The following is a 15,316-nucleotide window of genomic DNA, read 5'->3' as shown; positions in this document are numbered from 1 at the left end:
GAAATTGTTGTCAGACTGTTTAATTTATCTCACCATGGAGGTCCAGGTCATGGCAGTTTACAGAAAGAGATAACTCAGAGCAAGGGTTGCTTTTTATTTAATAATTTACCTGGTAACAATCTAGTTGTACATAATGCCTCTAAAATTAGATTCAGTAGGATACACAATGTACCAGCATATGTACCAGGTAATTAATGGCAGAGGTTTTATAGTACTTTGCTTATTGTATCTGGGATAATGTTATTTTATTAACATTATAGTTTTACAAACGAACCAACTACCAAACAACCAGGCCACCCAGGAGAGGAGCATGGCATCAATTGAGCTCCCTGACTTGGTTCACACATTCTCAATTGCCAACAGCACAAACCAACTGGGTGTTCCCTGGGTGGCTGTCGTTCGTCACGCGAACACGTGGCGGCAGCCATCTTAGCATACGAATTACACCAGCGGTGAATGGTTGTCGAGTGTCTAGAACCCAAATCGGACACGTGATGGCACGAACACCGTAGAGACTTCCATCCTCATATAAGTTCATGGGAACAGAGCGACATTCGGTAAAAAGAATCATACGAAAGAGAGAAATGAAACAAAGACACAAACTATTTTGTTATATATTTTCATACATTTTAGCTTCCCGAACAGAGACCGACCGCACAGTCAAATCCTTTGGAACTTTTCTCGGCTTACACCTTGTGTGCGGTTGGTAAAACTAAGACATCTATAAAACTCTCGAACCCCTGAACCGATATGGGTGATTTTTTATTATGTTGCCCCCGCAGATCGGGGCTATCAGGGGATGTTGGTATTATGATGTAGGAAATGTTTTTGGGGTGTTTCCATAAAAGTATAAAAAATTAAGATTTTTCTGTTTGGAGATAATTGAGTTGATACAGTAATTAACTAAAATATCTCCTGAGCAGAGGGGAGGGATTGTTGTAATGTATGCGAGTGACTTATGACCTGACCTGTGTTTATTGATTGTTGTATATTTTTATCGGTGCCCCACAGGGTCCACCTGGGTGGTAACTTTTGGGGCAAAACCTGCATAAAAGGCCAGGCTGGCCATTAAAAGTTTCAGTTCTGCTCCTAATACTGAGTGTCGTCCAGGTTTTGGGAAGGGTGATGGGATATTCATGGATAATCTTGTACTTATGCCTGTTGTCCTGGAGTTTCCTGTTTGTTCCTGAATAGCTGTTAGATTAACCAGCGGAGAAGAACCCCTGCTACCACCGCTCTCTGCCACAATGTCATATCCTGACATCCCCACGCGTCTCCTACACACCTTTAAGTAGTAAGTGCAATGTTTACCTCACATTGCTGTTTACAGCCTGGCCAATTGCACTGTTCTTACACACTAACTTAATGATAGAACTTCTCCAAGAGCAGGACCTTATAGAAAATGAATCCATATGTTAATTGCCAATGGAAGGGACTGGGTTCTAATTTAAAACTTTCACATTTTAAAATGTAGATTCAGCCTTACCCTCCAGTTTACCCAGTCAGCAGACATTCATATCTAGCGTTCAAAGGTTCAAATTAAATATTAAGTAATTCAATGCTGTTCTGCAATACAAATATAAATTACACCAAGGACATAGATCAAACCAAGTCACAAGCGTGTTATTGTCAATATGGATCTAGGACTTGTAGGAACATTCCTTTTGATTGTCTGTATAACGGTTCTGTTTTATTTAAATTCGTGGAGAAGCCACATCAAGAAGGGAAATCTGCCCCCTGGACCTACAGCTCTGCCCCTGTTGGGAAATATTCTCCAAATTAGCATCAAGGAATTTCCCCAGTCCCTGCTTCAGGTGAGTTATATTTCACTAATAAAAATTGGGATGTCCGTCACAACAGCAATTAATTTCTCTTACAGGGTATTTAAAAGGAATATGTAAATCTGCCATTTCCCAGATTTGTTATATCATGTTAACTTATTCCTGTATTTATCATATAAGTATTTATGACTTGTGAAAAATTAGATTAATTGTAGAAATTCAAACTTCTTTATCCTGCAACTGGGCGCCTCCATCTTCATTGCCTGTCATGCATTGTTATAATGTCTTTACACCTGGCAGTCAGCGGAGAGAAGGCGTATAGAGAACAGGAGAAATGGAACAATGTTTGCACTGGCTTTGCCTTGTCTGAACTGGATCACAATGTCATTGCTAAAACTTTAAAATATATTTAAAATGTATTCAGTGGTGTAATTGACAGATAAGTGACTGTTCCCCTTTAATGTATCTAGACTTGCTGAATATACATATATGAGAGAGATTCCTTATTAATCCTAATAAAATAATTGTGATCAAATGGCCCAGAAAATAAAACCGTGTTGCTCTATTTAATGAAGGCAATGTATTCTCGCTACACATTTTAACAACTATCTATTATATATAGTGCATATAAAAATTGTACATCACAGAATCTGAGTGTCTTGCTTTTTGGAATTGTGTAAAACAGTTCTCAAAAATTACAAATTACATAACGGTAACTCATATTCTGGGAAGACTGCTGGATAATGCGAGTCTTGGTTTTCTTCTACATATTGCTTGACATATCACTAATGGGAGAGAGAAAAAATATGGTAGAAGCTACAGAGAGACTGGAACTGTGGGAAATTGCAATCTGTCAAGAACTGTGGCTTTAGCATGGAAGGAAGCATGTATGTATGTGTCTGTAGTCTGTTTGTGTGTGTGTGAGTGTTTGTATGTGTCTGTATATGTTTTAGTGTATCTGTTTGTGTTTTATTCTCACACATTTGGAATTAAAGATTTTTCTATCTATCTATCTATCTATCTATCTATCTATCTATCTATCCAGCTTATGTTTTTCCTTTAGTACTTGCTTGGATTTTCAATAGGCTTTTCAATGTCTCTGCATTCCTCTGAGTATTAGACAGTTACCTGATATGGATACACTAACACTCTCCCTGTAATTTTCTCTGAAGCTGAGTGAGAAATATGGACCGGTGTTTACGATTTATCTGGCTAATAAACGAGTAGTCATACTTATTGGATATGAAACGGTGAAAGACGCTCTCGTTGATCACAGTGATGCATTTAGCGACAGAGGTGGCTCAGACCTAAATGAATTTTTCTTCAAAGATTATGGTATGAAACAAAGTATTATATTTAAATGGTCTGAGGTCCTATACCTCAAAATATAACCTAAAACATTGAAAACATTGCACAATATTTCTATATTAGTAGCCACATCAGCATTTCAACTCTGCTAATTCTTCTAACCCTATGTACATATACTGCATGTGACAATTACATTTACCACAACAACTTCCCCTGCCAGTGAGTTACATATCTTGACTGCTCGTAAAGTAAAGAACAATTTTTGTACTGACTTGGAAGCCTCAATGTATTTAAATAAACCTGAGCTTAATGATTAAATAGTCAGACTGTAAATTTATGGGAAAATGATCAAGGAAATTTTAAGGGCAGAATTGCTGGAAAGGTAAGGGCCACTGGATTTTGAAGTGTATTTGGACCTTTTTAGGAGTCATTATGAGTAATGCAGAGAGGTGGGAAATGATGCATTGATTCTTCCTGGTTACTAGAATAATATTCTCCAAAGCTTTTAGAGTAATAACTACTTGGCTCAAAATGGTGGCATCCAGTATATTTCTCTTTGTGGTTGTTTGTAGGAGTGATCATGAGCAATGGGGAAAGGTGGAAGACAATGCGGAGATTCGCTCTCATGACATTGAGAAATTTTGGAATGGGGAAGAGAAGCGTTGAGGAGAGAATCCAAGAGGAAGCTCAGTACCTTTCTGAAGCCTTCAGAAAGTATAAAGGTTAGTGGAAGCTGCAAACCTACTTTGAAAACATAATCCAGGGAACAAAAAATTTAACAAAAGTATACCAATGCTTGTCTTCATAGGACAGTAATGTAAAATATATAATACAATATAATCATAGTTAATCATTTGAATAAGTCATTGAAATTATCCTAGGAGCATAAAACACACATATATATATATATATATATTCACAGGTGGTCCTCGTTTTTTGACCTACCTGTTTTACGACGGCTCGCACTTACGACGAGCTCTCTCACTTACGACGAGCTCTCTGGGTTTTTTGAAGTGCGAGCCATCATGGGAATTAGAGGGATTCCCTTCTCTTCTGTGTTCTTCTATTTCCTCAAACACAAACGCAACAGAGCAGGGAATCCCTCTAATCTACGTTCAGGGAAATTTCCCCCGAGCATATATTAGAGGGATTGCCTGCTCTTGTGCGTTCGTCTATGTTCAAGGAAATGTCCCTCAACACAGACATGCGCACCAGAGCAGAAAATCCCTTAAATCTCTGTTCAGAGAAAGTGAGAAATTTGCCCGAACATAGAAGAAGGCAGCAGAGCAGGGAATCCTTTAAGTCTTCACTTACCGAACAATTCGTTCTACGACCAGGTCGTAAGAACGGAACCCGGTCTGTAAGTAAGGAGTGTCTGTGTATATATATGTATATATATATATATATACTACCCAGATGTGGTGAGATGGGGTTTTTGGAACATATATTGTGGCAGTGTGAGGGAACACTGCTATATTAGCCCCAGAATGGCACTTTCAGTGTTTCCTGACTAGAGGGGGTTAAAAATCAGGTTGCTCTAGTAGATTAATTAAGGAGCTACATAAACCCTATGCAGAGGGAAATCAGGCTCTCCTGTGAAGAGCTGGAGACATAGAGACTGTGAGTCAAAAAGACTGCTGAAACTGTGTGGGAACAAAAGAGTATTTTGCAAGCCTTTATTTTTATTTGTTAAACTCCTGGGGTCAGCTTAGCTGCCCTATAGCATGTAAAGGATACTCTATGTTAGTTAGTCTCCAGTGTGGAGTAGGTGTTTATTTTTGGTTTTCATGTTTTGCTGCGGCTCAATTGGGGCCTGCATGCTAAATAAAGCTTTCCTCATTTTGGAAGTAAGAACTGATTCTGCTATTTATGACCCAAGACTCGGCCAGCCTTCTACAATATATAGTGTTTGTTACTATTATGTATCTTATTCGTGCACAACAAATTGATGAAGAGTATGTAAAAAAATGAAAACATCTCCGACTACACAGATTTTAAATTTGCTAGACATTTCATACCCCTTTACTGGAAATGCGATATTCCACCTCTACGATGGATCAACTCAGATCCATGGAAGAGATACCATTCAGCTTGCAGGGAAGGTTGAAACTGGTCTCACTGGATACTCAAGACTTCAAATGATAACTTCAAACTCTTGATAACTCAATAACACTTAGACATGCACCACTTTAACGGGTGACTCTTGAGAACTTGACAAGTCGGTAAGGGGAATCACTGTCGATATGCTGGACACATGATTTCACTTATATTCTCCAGGTTGCACCTGACACCTAATAGACACCTATACATCATTTTGAGTGTGCTGTAATGCCTTTTCTGATTTGACACTTGTGAGACTCTCTAATAAATATTGTGATTTACCAGAAAAAAAAAATCACTAATTTTCACGATAACCCAGGGTACTATGTGGAAGACTTCACTTTAATGGAGTACTCTATGATGTGCTTTACACAATGTAATTCATGATCAACTGCTGTATATCCCACTAGGGAATGTTGTAGACTTTTTGGCACTTCATCGATAAAATATTAAGAATAGCAGCATAATGGATGATTTGGTGCTGTGTGGGGCATATTATATAACATTATATATTGTATATGCTTATTTAAATCCTAGGAAATAAACAATATATAATTATTGTTGTTGGGTGTGAGCATCTTTTTTCCCCAAACCTTTCCCTGATACTTTCACACTCATTATGTATGTATTTTCTTTAATAAAGTAGGCATTGCCCAGTCTATTTAATATCTAGGAAATTAGTTACATTTGCAGCAAAAAAACATGCACAGTATTGAGTATATATGAGCTGTTTCTTTTTTTTTTAAATTTGATTTATTTTATGTACTTGTATTCCCAGTAGATCTGATAAAAATTCATATAATTCTCATAACAGAGACTCCTTTAGATCCCATAACTCTCCTGGGGCAGGCAGTGTCCAATGTGATTGTATCTATTGTATTTGGAGAAAGATATGACTATGAAGACAAGACCTTTCAGAAACTTCTGTCTTATCTTGGAGATATCGTTAGACTGCTAAATACTCCTTCTGGTCAGGTGAGTTTTGTCTCAGAATATATGGGGCAATCAGTAACTATTATGAGAATATTGGTAAATTAATCTCGACAAACATACAGAAAAAGCACTCTACAATTATTGATTTGTATTCCTCAGAGGAGACCCATCTGTATTTATTATTAACCATCTGTTTTCCATTATAGCTGCTCAACATTTTTCCACATGTGGGGAGATGGATCCCTGGACCTCACCAGAAAATATTCACAATTCTCAATAAACTCGAAGAGTTTTTTAAACATCTGGCACAATCTCACAGAGAGAAATTGGACACAAACTGCCCACGGGACTTCATAGACTGCTTTCTGATAAAGATGGAACAGGTAGGACACTGTAATATAAGAATTGTCCAGTTCTAAAAACTTCGAGAATCTAGAATTAGCATTTCTGCAAATGATGGGAATATACGCTTTATCATAACTTTACATAATGTTCTAGGAGAAAAATAATCGCAATACTGAATTCAATCAAGATAATTTATTGACTACCATAATGGATTTATTCTTTGCCGGCACTGAGACCTCAAGCGTAACACTAAGATATGGCTTCCTGATACTTCTTAAATATCCAGAGATACAAGGTATCATTACTCTTCAACATGATAGTCTTCTTAAAGGGGTACAGATAGTCACATAGTGTCAGAATACACACAATTAGTGTGAATGTATTATATTTCTCTTGATTAGCTGCTAGGTCATCAAGTGACCATTGTCTCATTTCTTCCATCTTGGACATGTTATATTTTATAGCTCTGACTGTGCAAAGACAAAGGATTTCTGTTCACAGCATGGTAGATAGATATAATAATTTTATACAAATATAAAAGATGTTTATGAATTATAGTGACAAACAGATCACAACACAAGCAAGCAGTAAGGAAAACACAACCGAAGAAGTGTGAGTTTTAAGAAACTTGCCATATACATACATGGTGATTCTGACAAAATATCAGAATATACATGATGCAAATAACTGCTTATTTTATAATAAATAACACATCCAGCAGCTAACTTGACATTTCTGGATTATTTTTAGAATATAGAATATAGAGTTCTTTTACCATGAAATTATATCCATTATTTTTAAACTGAGCAGCTTATCATCACTAACCCTGATCAGTGTCATTAGGAAGGACCAATGATGGTAGCAATCATGATTTAATAAAGAGCATAATTTAATCTGTTTCATAAAACCAATATCAGTCTTTTCTTTTTTACTATGTGTCTATGTTTTAAATTTCTGTGATTACATTGCTTTTGGTCTATTTTCTTCAGAAAGGGTTCACAAAGAGATAGACCGTGTGATTGGCCATGATCGCTGTCCATCAGTAGAGGACCGTAGTGAGATGCCGTACACAGAGGCTGTGATCCACGAAATCCAAAGATTTGCTGATATTGTGCCTCTCGGGGTAGCTCATGCAAGCAGTAAAAACACAACCTTCAGAGGATATGACATTCCTAAGGTCACTGACTCTTAGTAATATATAAAAAATAATTATTTTAATATGCCCCTGCAGTTTAACTGCTCAATTCTCTGCAAGTACACAGATACAAACACTGACACACAGATACATAAACATACACACAGATATACACTGTGTGTCAATGTGTGTGTATCTGTGTGCCAGTGTGTTTATTTGTGTGCCTGTGTGTGTATGTGTCAGTGTGTGTATCTGTGTGTCAGTATCTTTCTGCCAGAGTGTATATCTGTGTGTATGTGCTGGTGTGTATTTGAGTTTGTATGTGCTGGTGTGTGTATCTGTGTTTGCATGTGCGAATGTCTGTGTGTCAAAGTGTGTGTATCTGTGTCAGTGTGTGTGTCTATGTGTTTATGTGTTAGTGTGTATTTGACTGTGTATGTGTTGGTGTGTTTCTGTTTGTTAATGTGTAAGGATGTACATGTGGCAATAAATGTAAAGACATCCCTGCAATCAAACACCAACACAACACACTCCTGCAAACACAAACATGACATACAAAGACACCCCATAACTCCAAAATTATATACAAACACTCAAACACCAATACTACAGACAAATGTACATCTGCATTTAAAATCCAACACTGCATCCAAATACACCTCTGCACGCAAATGCAAACATTACATACCAACACAACCCTGTATTAAAAAGCAAACATTATATGCAAACACCAACTCTGCAATCTGTTTACTATCTGTATAAATTAGTGTATACATAGCAAAAAAAAACTAAATTTGCCAAAAAAGACATTATGCTCTTCTAAAAGGTTTATGCCATTATTTTTTATTTTTTATTTTGGGGGGGAGGAGGGGGAAAGGGAGGGTTCCACGATGTTGATACACTATGTCAAAGGGTTCCACAGGAAACTATTCACCCTCCTTGGACATTTCCATATTTTGTAAATTCAATCTAGTACAACCTAGAAGTAACCATTTTACTATCTATTTTACACAACAGCCAACACTTCCAACGTACAAACCAAGTTAATTTTAATTTTAACGCTGCATTGTTACGCTACACAATGTAGAAATATCCAGGATGGGTTAAATACTTACTATTGTATTGTATCACTTTCTGTTTCTAACTCACTCCTCTTTCCAACATACCCTTCATATCAACCTACCTGCGCTCTCACCTACCATTGGAATATCTATCGATTTATGTTTTATCTCTACCTGGTCATTGCTTTCTCTCCTTTTAATATGGTGTTTGATGTGTGCTGATTCAGCTGTATTGTCACTGTACCATGTACAAACAATGGCAATGAAACACAGTTAGTCTCTGAACAGATATGCAGCAGTAACTTTAAATACTATTTAAAAAAGATGTACCTCCAGTGTACGCTTACCAGTAATACTTGATACCACATTTCCTGATTCTTAAGAATACAATCATATTACATTGCTACCAATGTACCACCATGTAATAGTACCACCATATAAATCCAAAACACAACATATACCGCATCTAAGTAAACATTAAGTATACCATCTGCCCTTCAGTTAATACATTAGTGCTAATAAATACCCAATCCTTAATAGTGTATCTTAATCATGTGACATAAAAGTGCTCAATGTGAGCTCAAGACCACATGCATAAAGTCCAAAATATAAGCACCCAAGGCATATGCATAGAGTGCAAAAAAAGGCACCTATGGTAAGTGCAAAAATGTTAGCACATAAATAATGTGCAAAAATACATATGCATAGAAAGTGTGGATAATCAATTATTGACATTTAAACAGCAGTGATGGCAAATGAGAGGTACATTCCCCATCACTGCTCAAGGCCGTAGAATCCACAGGAAAGGGATGGCCTTCGAGTTTTTCGGACACTGATTTAATTTCATTAAGAGTTGGAAAATAATGAAATAATGAACACCCCCTATTTTTAAATGACTGCTGTATTTTCACAGATATATCTTTATTTTTGAATTGCAGGGTACTATGATTCTCCCTGTACTGACCTCTGTCCTGAAGGACCCCAAGTACTTCAAAAACCCCAAATCATTCGACCCTGGTCATTTTCTGGATGAAAACGGCTGCTTTAAAAAGAATGAAGCGTTCATACCATTTTCTGCAGGTAAATACAATGTATCAAAGTAAATTCTACCATGTGGACAGACATGTGTGAGTACGTTTGTGTTTATGTTTGTATAAGGCTGTAGGATACTTAGAAAGATTTAGGGTTTTTTAAATCTTTAAAAATGAAAGATTGTAATTAAAACATTTGCTATGATTTAATTATATTTTAACGAGTTACCCAAATGACACATCAATCGTCCTACATTTTGTGTTAATATTTTGTTGAAGCTACATTCAGTGCATATCTTTCCATAATTCACCCTCCAGGTAAACGTGTGTGTGCAGGGGAGGGTTTGGCTCGTATGGAGATCTTTCTATTCCTCACTACCATCTTGCAGAAGTTCATCTTAAAGCGAACAGTGGACAAAAAGGACATTGAAATAACTCCAGAGCCAGGAAGCGGCGCTACAAGACCTCGCCTATACCAAATGTATGCTGTGCCTCGCTCACATCCCTAGATGGACTTGTTTATCAGGCAACATAAGCTTTAAAAACAAAATCATCAATATTAGGATAACTTGATAAGAAACGCACCATATTGAATATGTTTTACTTAGGATATTGTATAACCTCTTCCTCTTTTGCTCTTTCTACAAGTTGAATATGTTATTCCTTTGATTCTTGTCTTATTATTTCAGTCATCAGCCCATAGTTCACAATGAGCACCAGCTGCCATGTGAATATTTTAACGTGGACATCACATCATTACACACAGAAATCTAACACCTCCCCACATTCAAATGTTTTTGTTGCCTTTGTAAAGTTTTGAAAAACTTTGGTTTCAATAATAACACCAGTAATTATTATTGTAAAAGGACTTTATGGTGCATTCCACTCATACAGCGGTACAAATATTAAACTTATCTTCAGCAAAAAAAATGTTTCAGTTGAACTACTTTGGCTAAAAAAAAAAGTTTTATAAAACATTTAGAGCTCTGCTTAGCACACACCTAACTCATACTTTCAATAATATTGTTGATCAGGGTAGCTTCACTCAGGAAATGCTTACTGCAAATATTTTTCCTATTTTTAAACATGGTAAGATGTCTACAGGTGGAAAATTACAGACCAATCTCCCTTATACATGTTGATGTAAAGTTGTTTTCTGATATTTTAGCAAATAGAATGAAGCAGATCTTGAATAACATTATTCATTGAGACCAGATTGGTTTTATCCCAGGAAGAACATCAAGTGGTAATACCTGTAGGATAGTGATGTCGCGAACATAAAATTTTCGGTTAGCGAACGGCGAACGCGAACTTCCGCAAATGTTGGCGAACCGCCTTAGACTTCAATGGGCAGGCAAATTTTAAAAACCACAGGGACTCTTTCTGGCCACAATAGTGATGGAAAAGTTGTTTCAAGGGGACTAACACCTGGACTGTGGCATGCCGGAGGGGGATCCATGGCAAAACTCCCATGGAAAATTACATAGTTGATGCAGAGTCTGGTTTTAATCCATAAAGGGCATAAATCACCTAACATTCCTAAATTGTTTGGAATAACGTGCTTTAAAACATCAGGTATGATGTTGTATCGATCAGATAGTGTAAGGGTTACGCCCGCTTCACAGTGACAGACCAAACTCCCCGTTTAACGCACCGCAAACAACCGCAAACAGTCCATTTGCACAACCGCAAACTCCCCATTTGCACAAGGTTTGATACCAAGCTAGCCATGTCCCGTTCCTTGTCCTCACTGATGTCATTGAAGGTCTCTTCCTCCACCCAGCCACGTACAACACAAAGGGTCACCAAAAGGTGACAACAAGCCCCCTGTATTTTTTTTTAAATGTACACTAATGTTACACCAGATATGAGTTGCACTGGTGTGACACTGTGCCCTGGCAGGCCCTGAAACACACACGTGTGAAGGAAACTGACTGCTATTATTTCACAGTCAAATTTCTAGCTTTTTTTTAATGTACACTAATGTTACACCAGATATGAGTTGCACTGGTGTGACACTGTGCCCTGGCAGACCCTGAAATGCACACGTGTGAAGGAAACTGACTGCTATTATATTACAGTCAAAAAAGGTTTTTGTTTTTTTAAATGGCACTGGGCAAGTGGGCACAGTATACGCTGTGAGCCTGACACACACGCTGGCAGGCAGGCAACTGCAATTAGATTACACAGGAAAAAAAAAAAAAGCAGACTGATGTTCTAGCCCTAAAAAGGGCTTTTTGGGGTGCTGTCCTTACAGCAGATATCAGATGAGTCCTTCAGGACTGTAATGGACACTGAATACACTAGCCTAGCTATCGATTTCCCTATTAAATCAGCAGCAGCTACACTGTCCCTCCTCTCACTAAGAATGCAGCTTCCGGGGGGCGGGGCCTAGCTGTCATGGAGGAAAGACGCACTTCGTTTGAGCTCCCTCAATATCTCACTTTAAGCAGCTATCAACAAGCGAATTTAACCCCAGAAGGGGATGACCCAGCAATGTTGCTCCTACCTGACCGACCCGACATGCTTAATAGCGGTCAGCAACTCGACAGAGTCTTACTTACCTCCGCGTGGCAAGTGTGGCCTGGTGCTCACCGGGCGGGAGAGGCGGCCGACCTCCCGATCCTGGGATGCCCAGGAGCAGCTAATTCCCGGCAGGAGCTCCGTTACCCCCCCCCCTCGGACCGGTGGGGGTTATCCCGGTCCACCCCTGGGAGGCTGTCTGGAGCTAATGGATGCACAGAGCACATCCGCCCAGGCTGACATACTCATCTGCGACTCTCCCAATATGGCGGCAGCTGCGTGTCCTCCTGGTACCAGCAAAGCATGGCAGGATATTGAGTCTAAGCTGGACAGACTCTTTAATCAATTTTGGAAGCAAATAACAAGCAGGAAGCCCCAACAAGCTCCACCAGAGCCCCAACAAGCTCCACCACAGCTAAGCGAAGCAGTCCCCATTAAAATCCACCAACGCAAAAGGCGTCGAAGACGGGACCGGAGGCACAAACAGAAATGCAGAGCCTGCCCCACGTCAAGCACTCGCCTCCACCTTAAGCCACCACAATCCCGCACCGGACGTGAAGCACCACCGAGACAGATCCGACCACCTGACAAAACAAGCTTCCACCACCTCAAGCCGCGAACCCGGCACTCAGCCAGAGACTTGCCTTTGTTGTTCCAGGTATCAGGGACTCCCAGGGTCTGCACCTGGCACCCAGAAGGGATCGGATAAGCACAAGCAGTAAACAGCAGCCTGCCAAGCATGTCCCACTATAGCCGATCCTCCACACCATGCCTTTGATCACATGAACTGCTCTCTGCACATTAACTAATCGTAAATTAGCAAGCGTTTAAACATGTCATTATTTCACCTCCTAAAGAGTTTATTGTCGTAGTTCTTTACATGCCTTTACCTTAACCGTTCATGTATTATGTTATTCACTAGTCTCCTCTCATGGGGCGACTCACACTTGATTTATAACTAGTGGTGGAGCTGCTGATATAAATACATAGTTGATAACGTGCAAGCTACACCCTAAACATGACTGCCATCTTTCACAACAATGTACTGCTATATACTCATAACCTCAGTGCAACTAGCCATGATATACGCACGTTCAGCCTAGCATGCTCAAATATAACACACTTCTGGGGGGGCGGACCAAACATTGCATATGTTCGCCGTCCGTGGCGAATGCGAACAAGCTATGTTCGCCAGGAACTATTCACCAGCGAACTATTCGGGACATCTCTAGTCAGGATAGATGCCTCTGGAATGGGAGGTACGGGTTGAGATGGTATGCATATCAGTGTCTCAGGGGCCAAATAAGCATTTCTGGACAAAAGTGTCTGATGGGCCTGGACAATCTGGTCCATACGGTGATCCTGTTCTTAAAATCTTGCCTCATAGGAGGCCATTTGCTGTCCTAAACCTGCAGGGCCCATGGCCCTATCATAATATCATGATGTAATACCCCAACACGCAGAGTTTAGTATGACAAGGGACAAGACTAGGATATAACTTATTACCTGGACTTATTAGAATGGCCAGACTAAACGTCAGACAGAGATAAAGCGTAATGAGAAATGAGACGAGGTCATGGTAACAGAGACTACGAAAACGAGAACAAGCCAGAGTCAGGTAGATGGTAATCAGTCACACGGGCAAACAAGACAGGAAAGGGTTAAAGATAAATTCAGAGTCAAGAACAAAGCCATGGTCAATACCAAAATAACCAAAATAGATCAAGGAACGCACTAAAGGGTACTGACACAGAAACCACGATAGGACAAAGTGGATAGGGCTAGGGAAGTTTAAATATCCTTTAACATTTGATTGGCCCACTTCATGCCTACGCCCCCAAAACATTTGTGTGTGGGGGTGCTGGAATGACGTGGGCCAATGGGAGCCTGAATCAACTTTGACTCCCACTGCCCCTTTAAGAGCGAGCTCGTGACTCGAGCCGTGCTCCTAGTGCCAGGCGGGCCACGTGACCGATCACTGCGGTCAGTGCACGCGGCTAAGTCAGAAGAGGAGATCAAGCCGCATACGGCTCGTGTGGAGGCAGGAGTGATCCATCCACGCGCGGCTCAAGCTTAGGAGCCAGGTCGGTCCCAGGATAAGGTAAATACAGCCACAACCACTTATCCCAATCACACACTTTTCCTAACGTCCTATCCCATTAAAAGCATATTACCGCATATTTAATAAAACAGATAGACCCCCTACTTCATCCAGGTTACCGATCGATGGTTCGATATTCTGAGCCCTCTCTGATTTACTGTACATGACTATTCGATATTCCCACAAATTTTATATAGCATTTTATGTTTGTTTGAGACCACCTTAAAAATATTGGATATCGCTAAAAATCATGATCACTATATACTTTCTCTACAAACCTCTAAAACGAACCAAACTACTCATCCATCCGCTATACCACTTTATCCCACCTAGAACTAGTGCCCAGTTAAAATACTTGACTCTTACTTACCCACACTCAGTCATGCCACACACATTTCACCACTACTCTCACTGAATCCCTCTGACTACGGCTAAATTCATCTTCTACATCAGAACACTACTCCTAAGATTGGGTTGTACCCATGTCTCAGGTCTTTCATTTAGAATAGGGGCGGCTTCGGTCTCCTTCAACACTGACACTCCAGTGCATATTATTAAAAGATTGGGCAGATGGAAATCCTCAGTCTACAACCGATATATTCCTCATCCCGAGAAAGAAATGAGGAAAGCTTTTAAAAGTTTGGCTTTGTAAATTTGATCCAATAAGTGTGTTTTTCTTTAATACCTTTTCACTCTCTTTGCATAAACCCGATTTACATATATTACTAATATGTTTCTGAACATATATATTATATTATTCACTCACTCACTCACTCACTCTCTGAGCCGGCCTAAGACATCATGCTGCCTAGGTCCAACGATAAATTACTATGGGGGATAATGTATAATAAACACAGGTACAGGGTCAAAGTTTACTCAATGATGACTAATAGGGGGCGGGCCGACCATCGCATATGTTCGCCATCCGTGGCGAACGCGAACAAGCTATGTTCGCCAGGAACTATTCGCCAGCGAACCGTTCGGGACATCACTACACT

The 15,316-nt window shown here is 39.5% G+C and overlaps 1 protein-coding gene across 1 annotated transcript; it reads left to right on the top strand.

Annotated features, from left to right (window-relative positions):
* The first annotated feature begins 1,480 nt into the window (after window positions 1-1,480).
* LOC134572286 (cytochrome P450 2H2-like) lies at window positions 1,481-10,637 on the top strand. Its single transcript, XM_063431164.1, has 9 exons — window positions 1,481-1,814; window positions 2,954-3,116; window positions 3,662-3,811; window positions 6,004-6,164; window positions 6,329-6,505; window positions 6,621-6,762; window positions 7,457-7,644; window positions 9,602-9,743; window positions 10,013-10,637. Exons 1-9 carry the CDS (start codon window positions 1,635-1,637, stop codon window positions 10,201-10,203), a joined length of 1,494 nt encoding a protein of 497 aa, XP_063287234.1. The 5' UTR covers window positions 1,481-1,634; the 3' UTR covers window positions 10,204-10,637.
* Window positions 10,638-15,316: the final 4,679 nt, after the last annotated feature.

Source organism: Pelobates fuscus, chromosome 9, assembly GCF_036172605.1.
Source record: "Pelobates fuscus isolate aPelFus1 chromosome 9, aPelFus1.pri, whole genome shotgun sequence".
Classification (NCBI taxonomy): domain Eukaryota; kingdom Metazoa; phylum Chordata; class Amphibia; order Anura; family Pelobatidae; genus Pelobates; species Pelobates fuscus.
The sequence above is the reverse complement of the archived record's forward strand: the minus strand, read 5'-3'. Positions and strand labels throughout refer to the sequence as shown.

What these genes read in the sequence shown, in the direction of transcription:
- LOC134572286 (XM_063431164.1), top strand. Translation starts at nt 1,635, where the DNA reads ATGGATCTAGGACTTGTAGGAACATTCCTTTTGATTGTCTGTATAACG. An exon ending in ATTTTTCTTCAAAGATTATG is followed by an intron (nt 3,117 to 3,661) that starts GTATGAAACAAA and finishes GGTTGTTTGTAG; the next exon opens with GAGTGATCATGAGCAATGGG. An exon ending in TAAATACTCCTTCTGGTCAG is followed by an intron (nt 6,165 to 6,328) that starts GTGAGTTTTGTC and finishes TTTCCATTATAG; the next exon opens with CTGCTCAACATTTTTCCACA.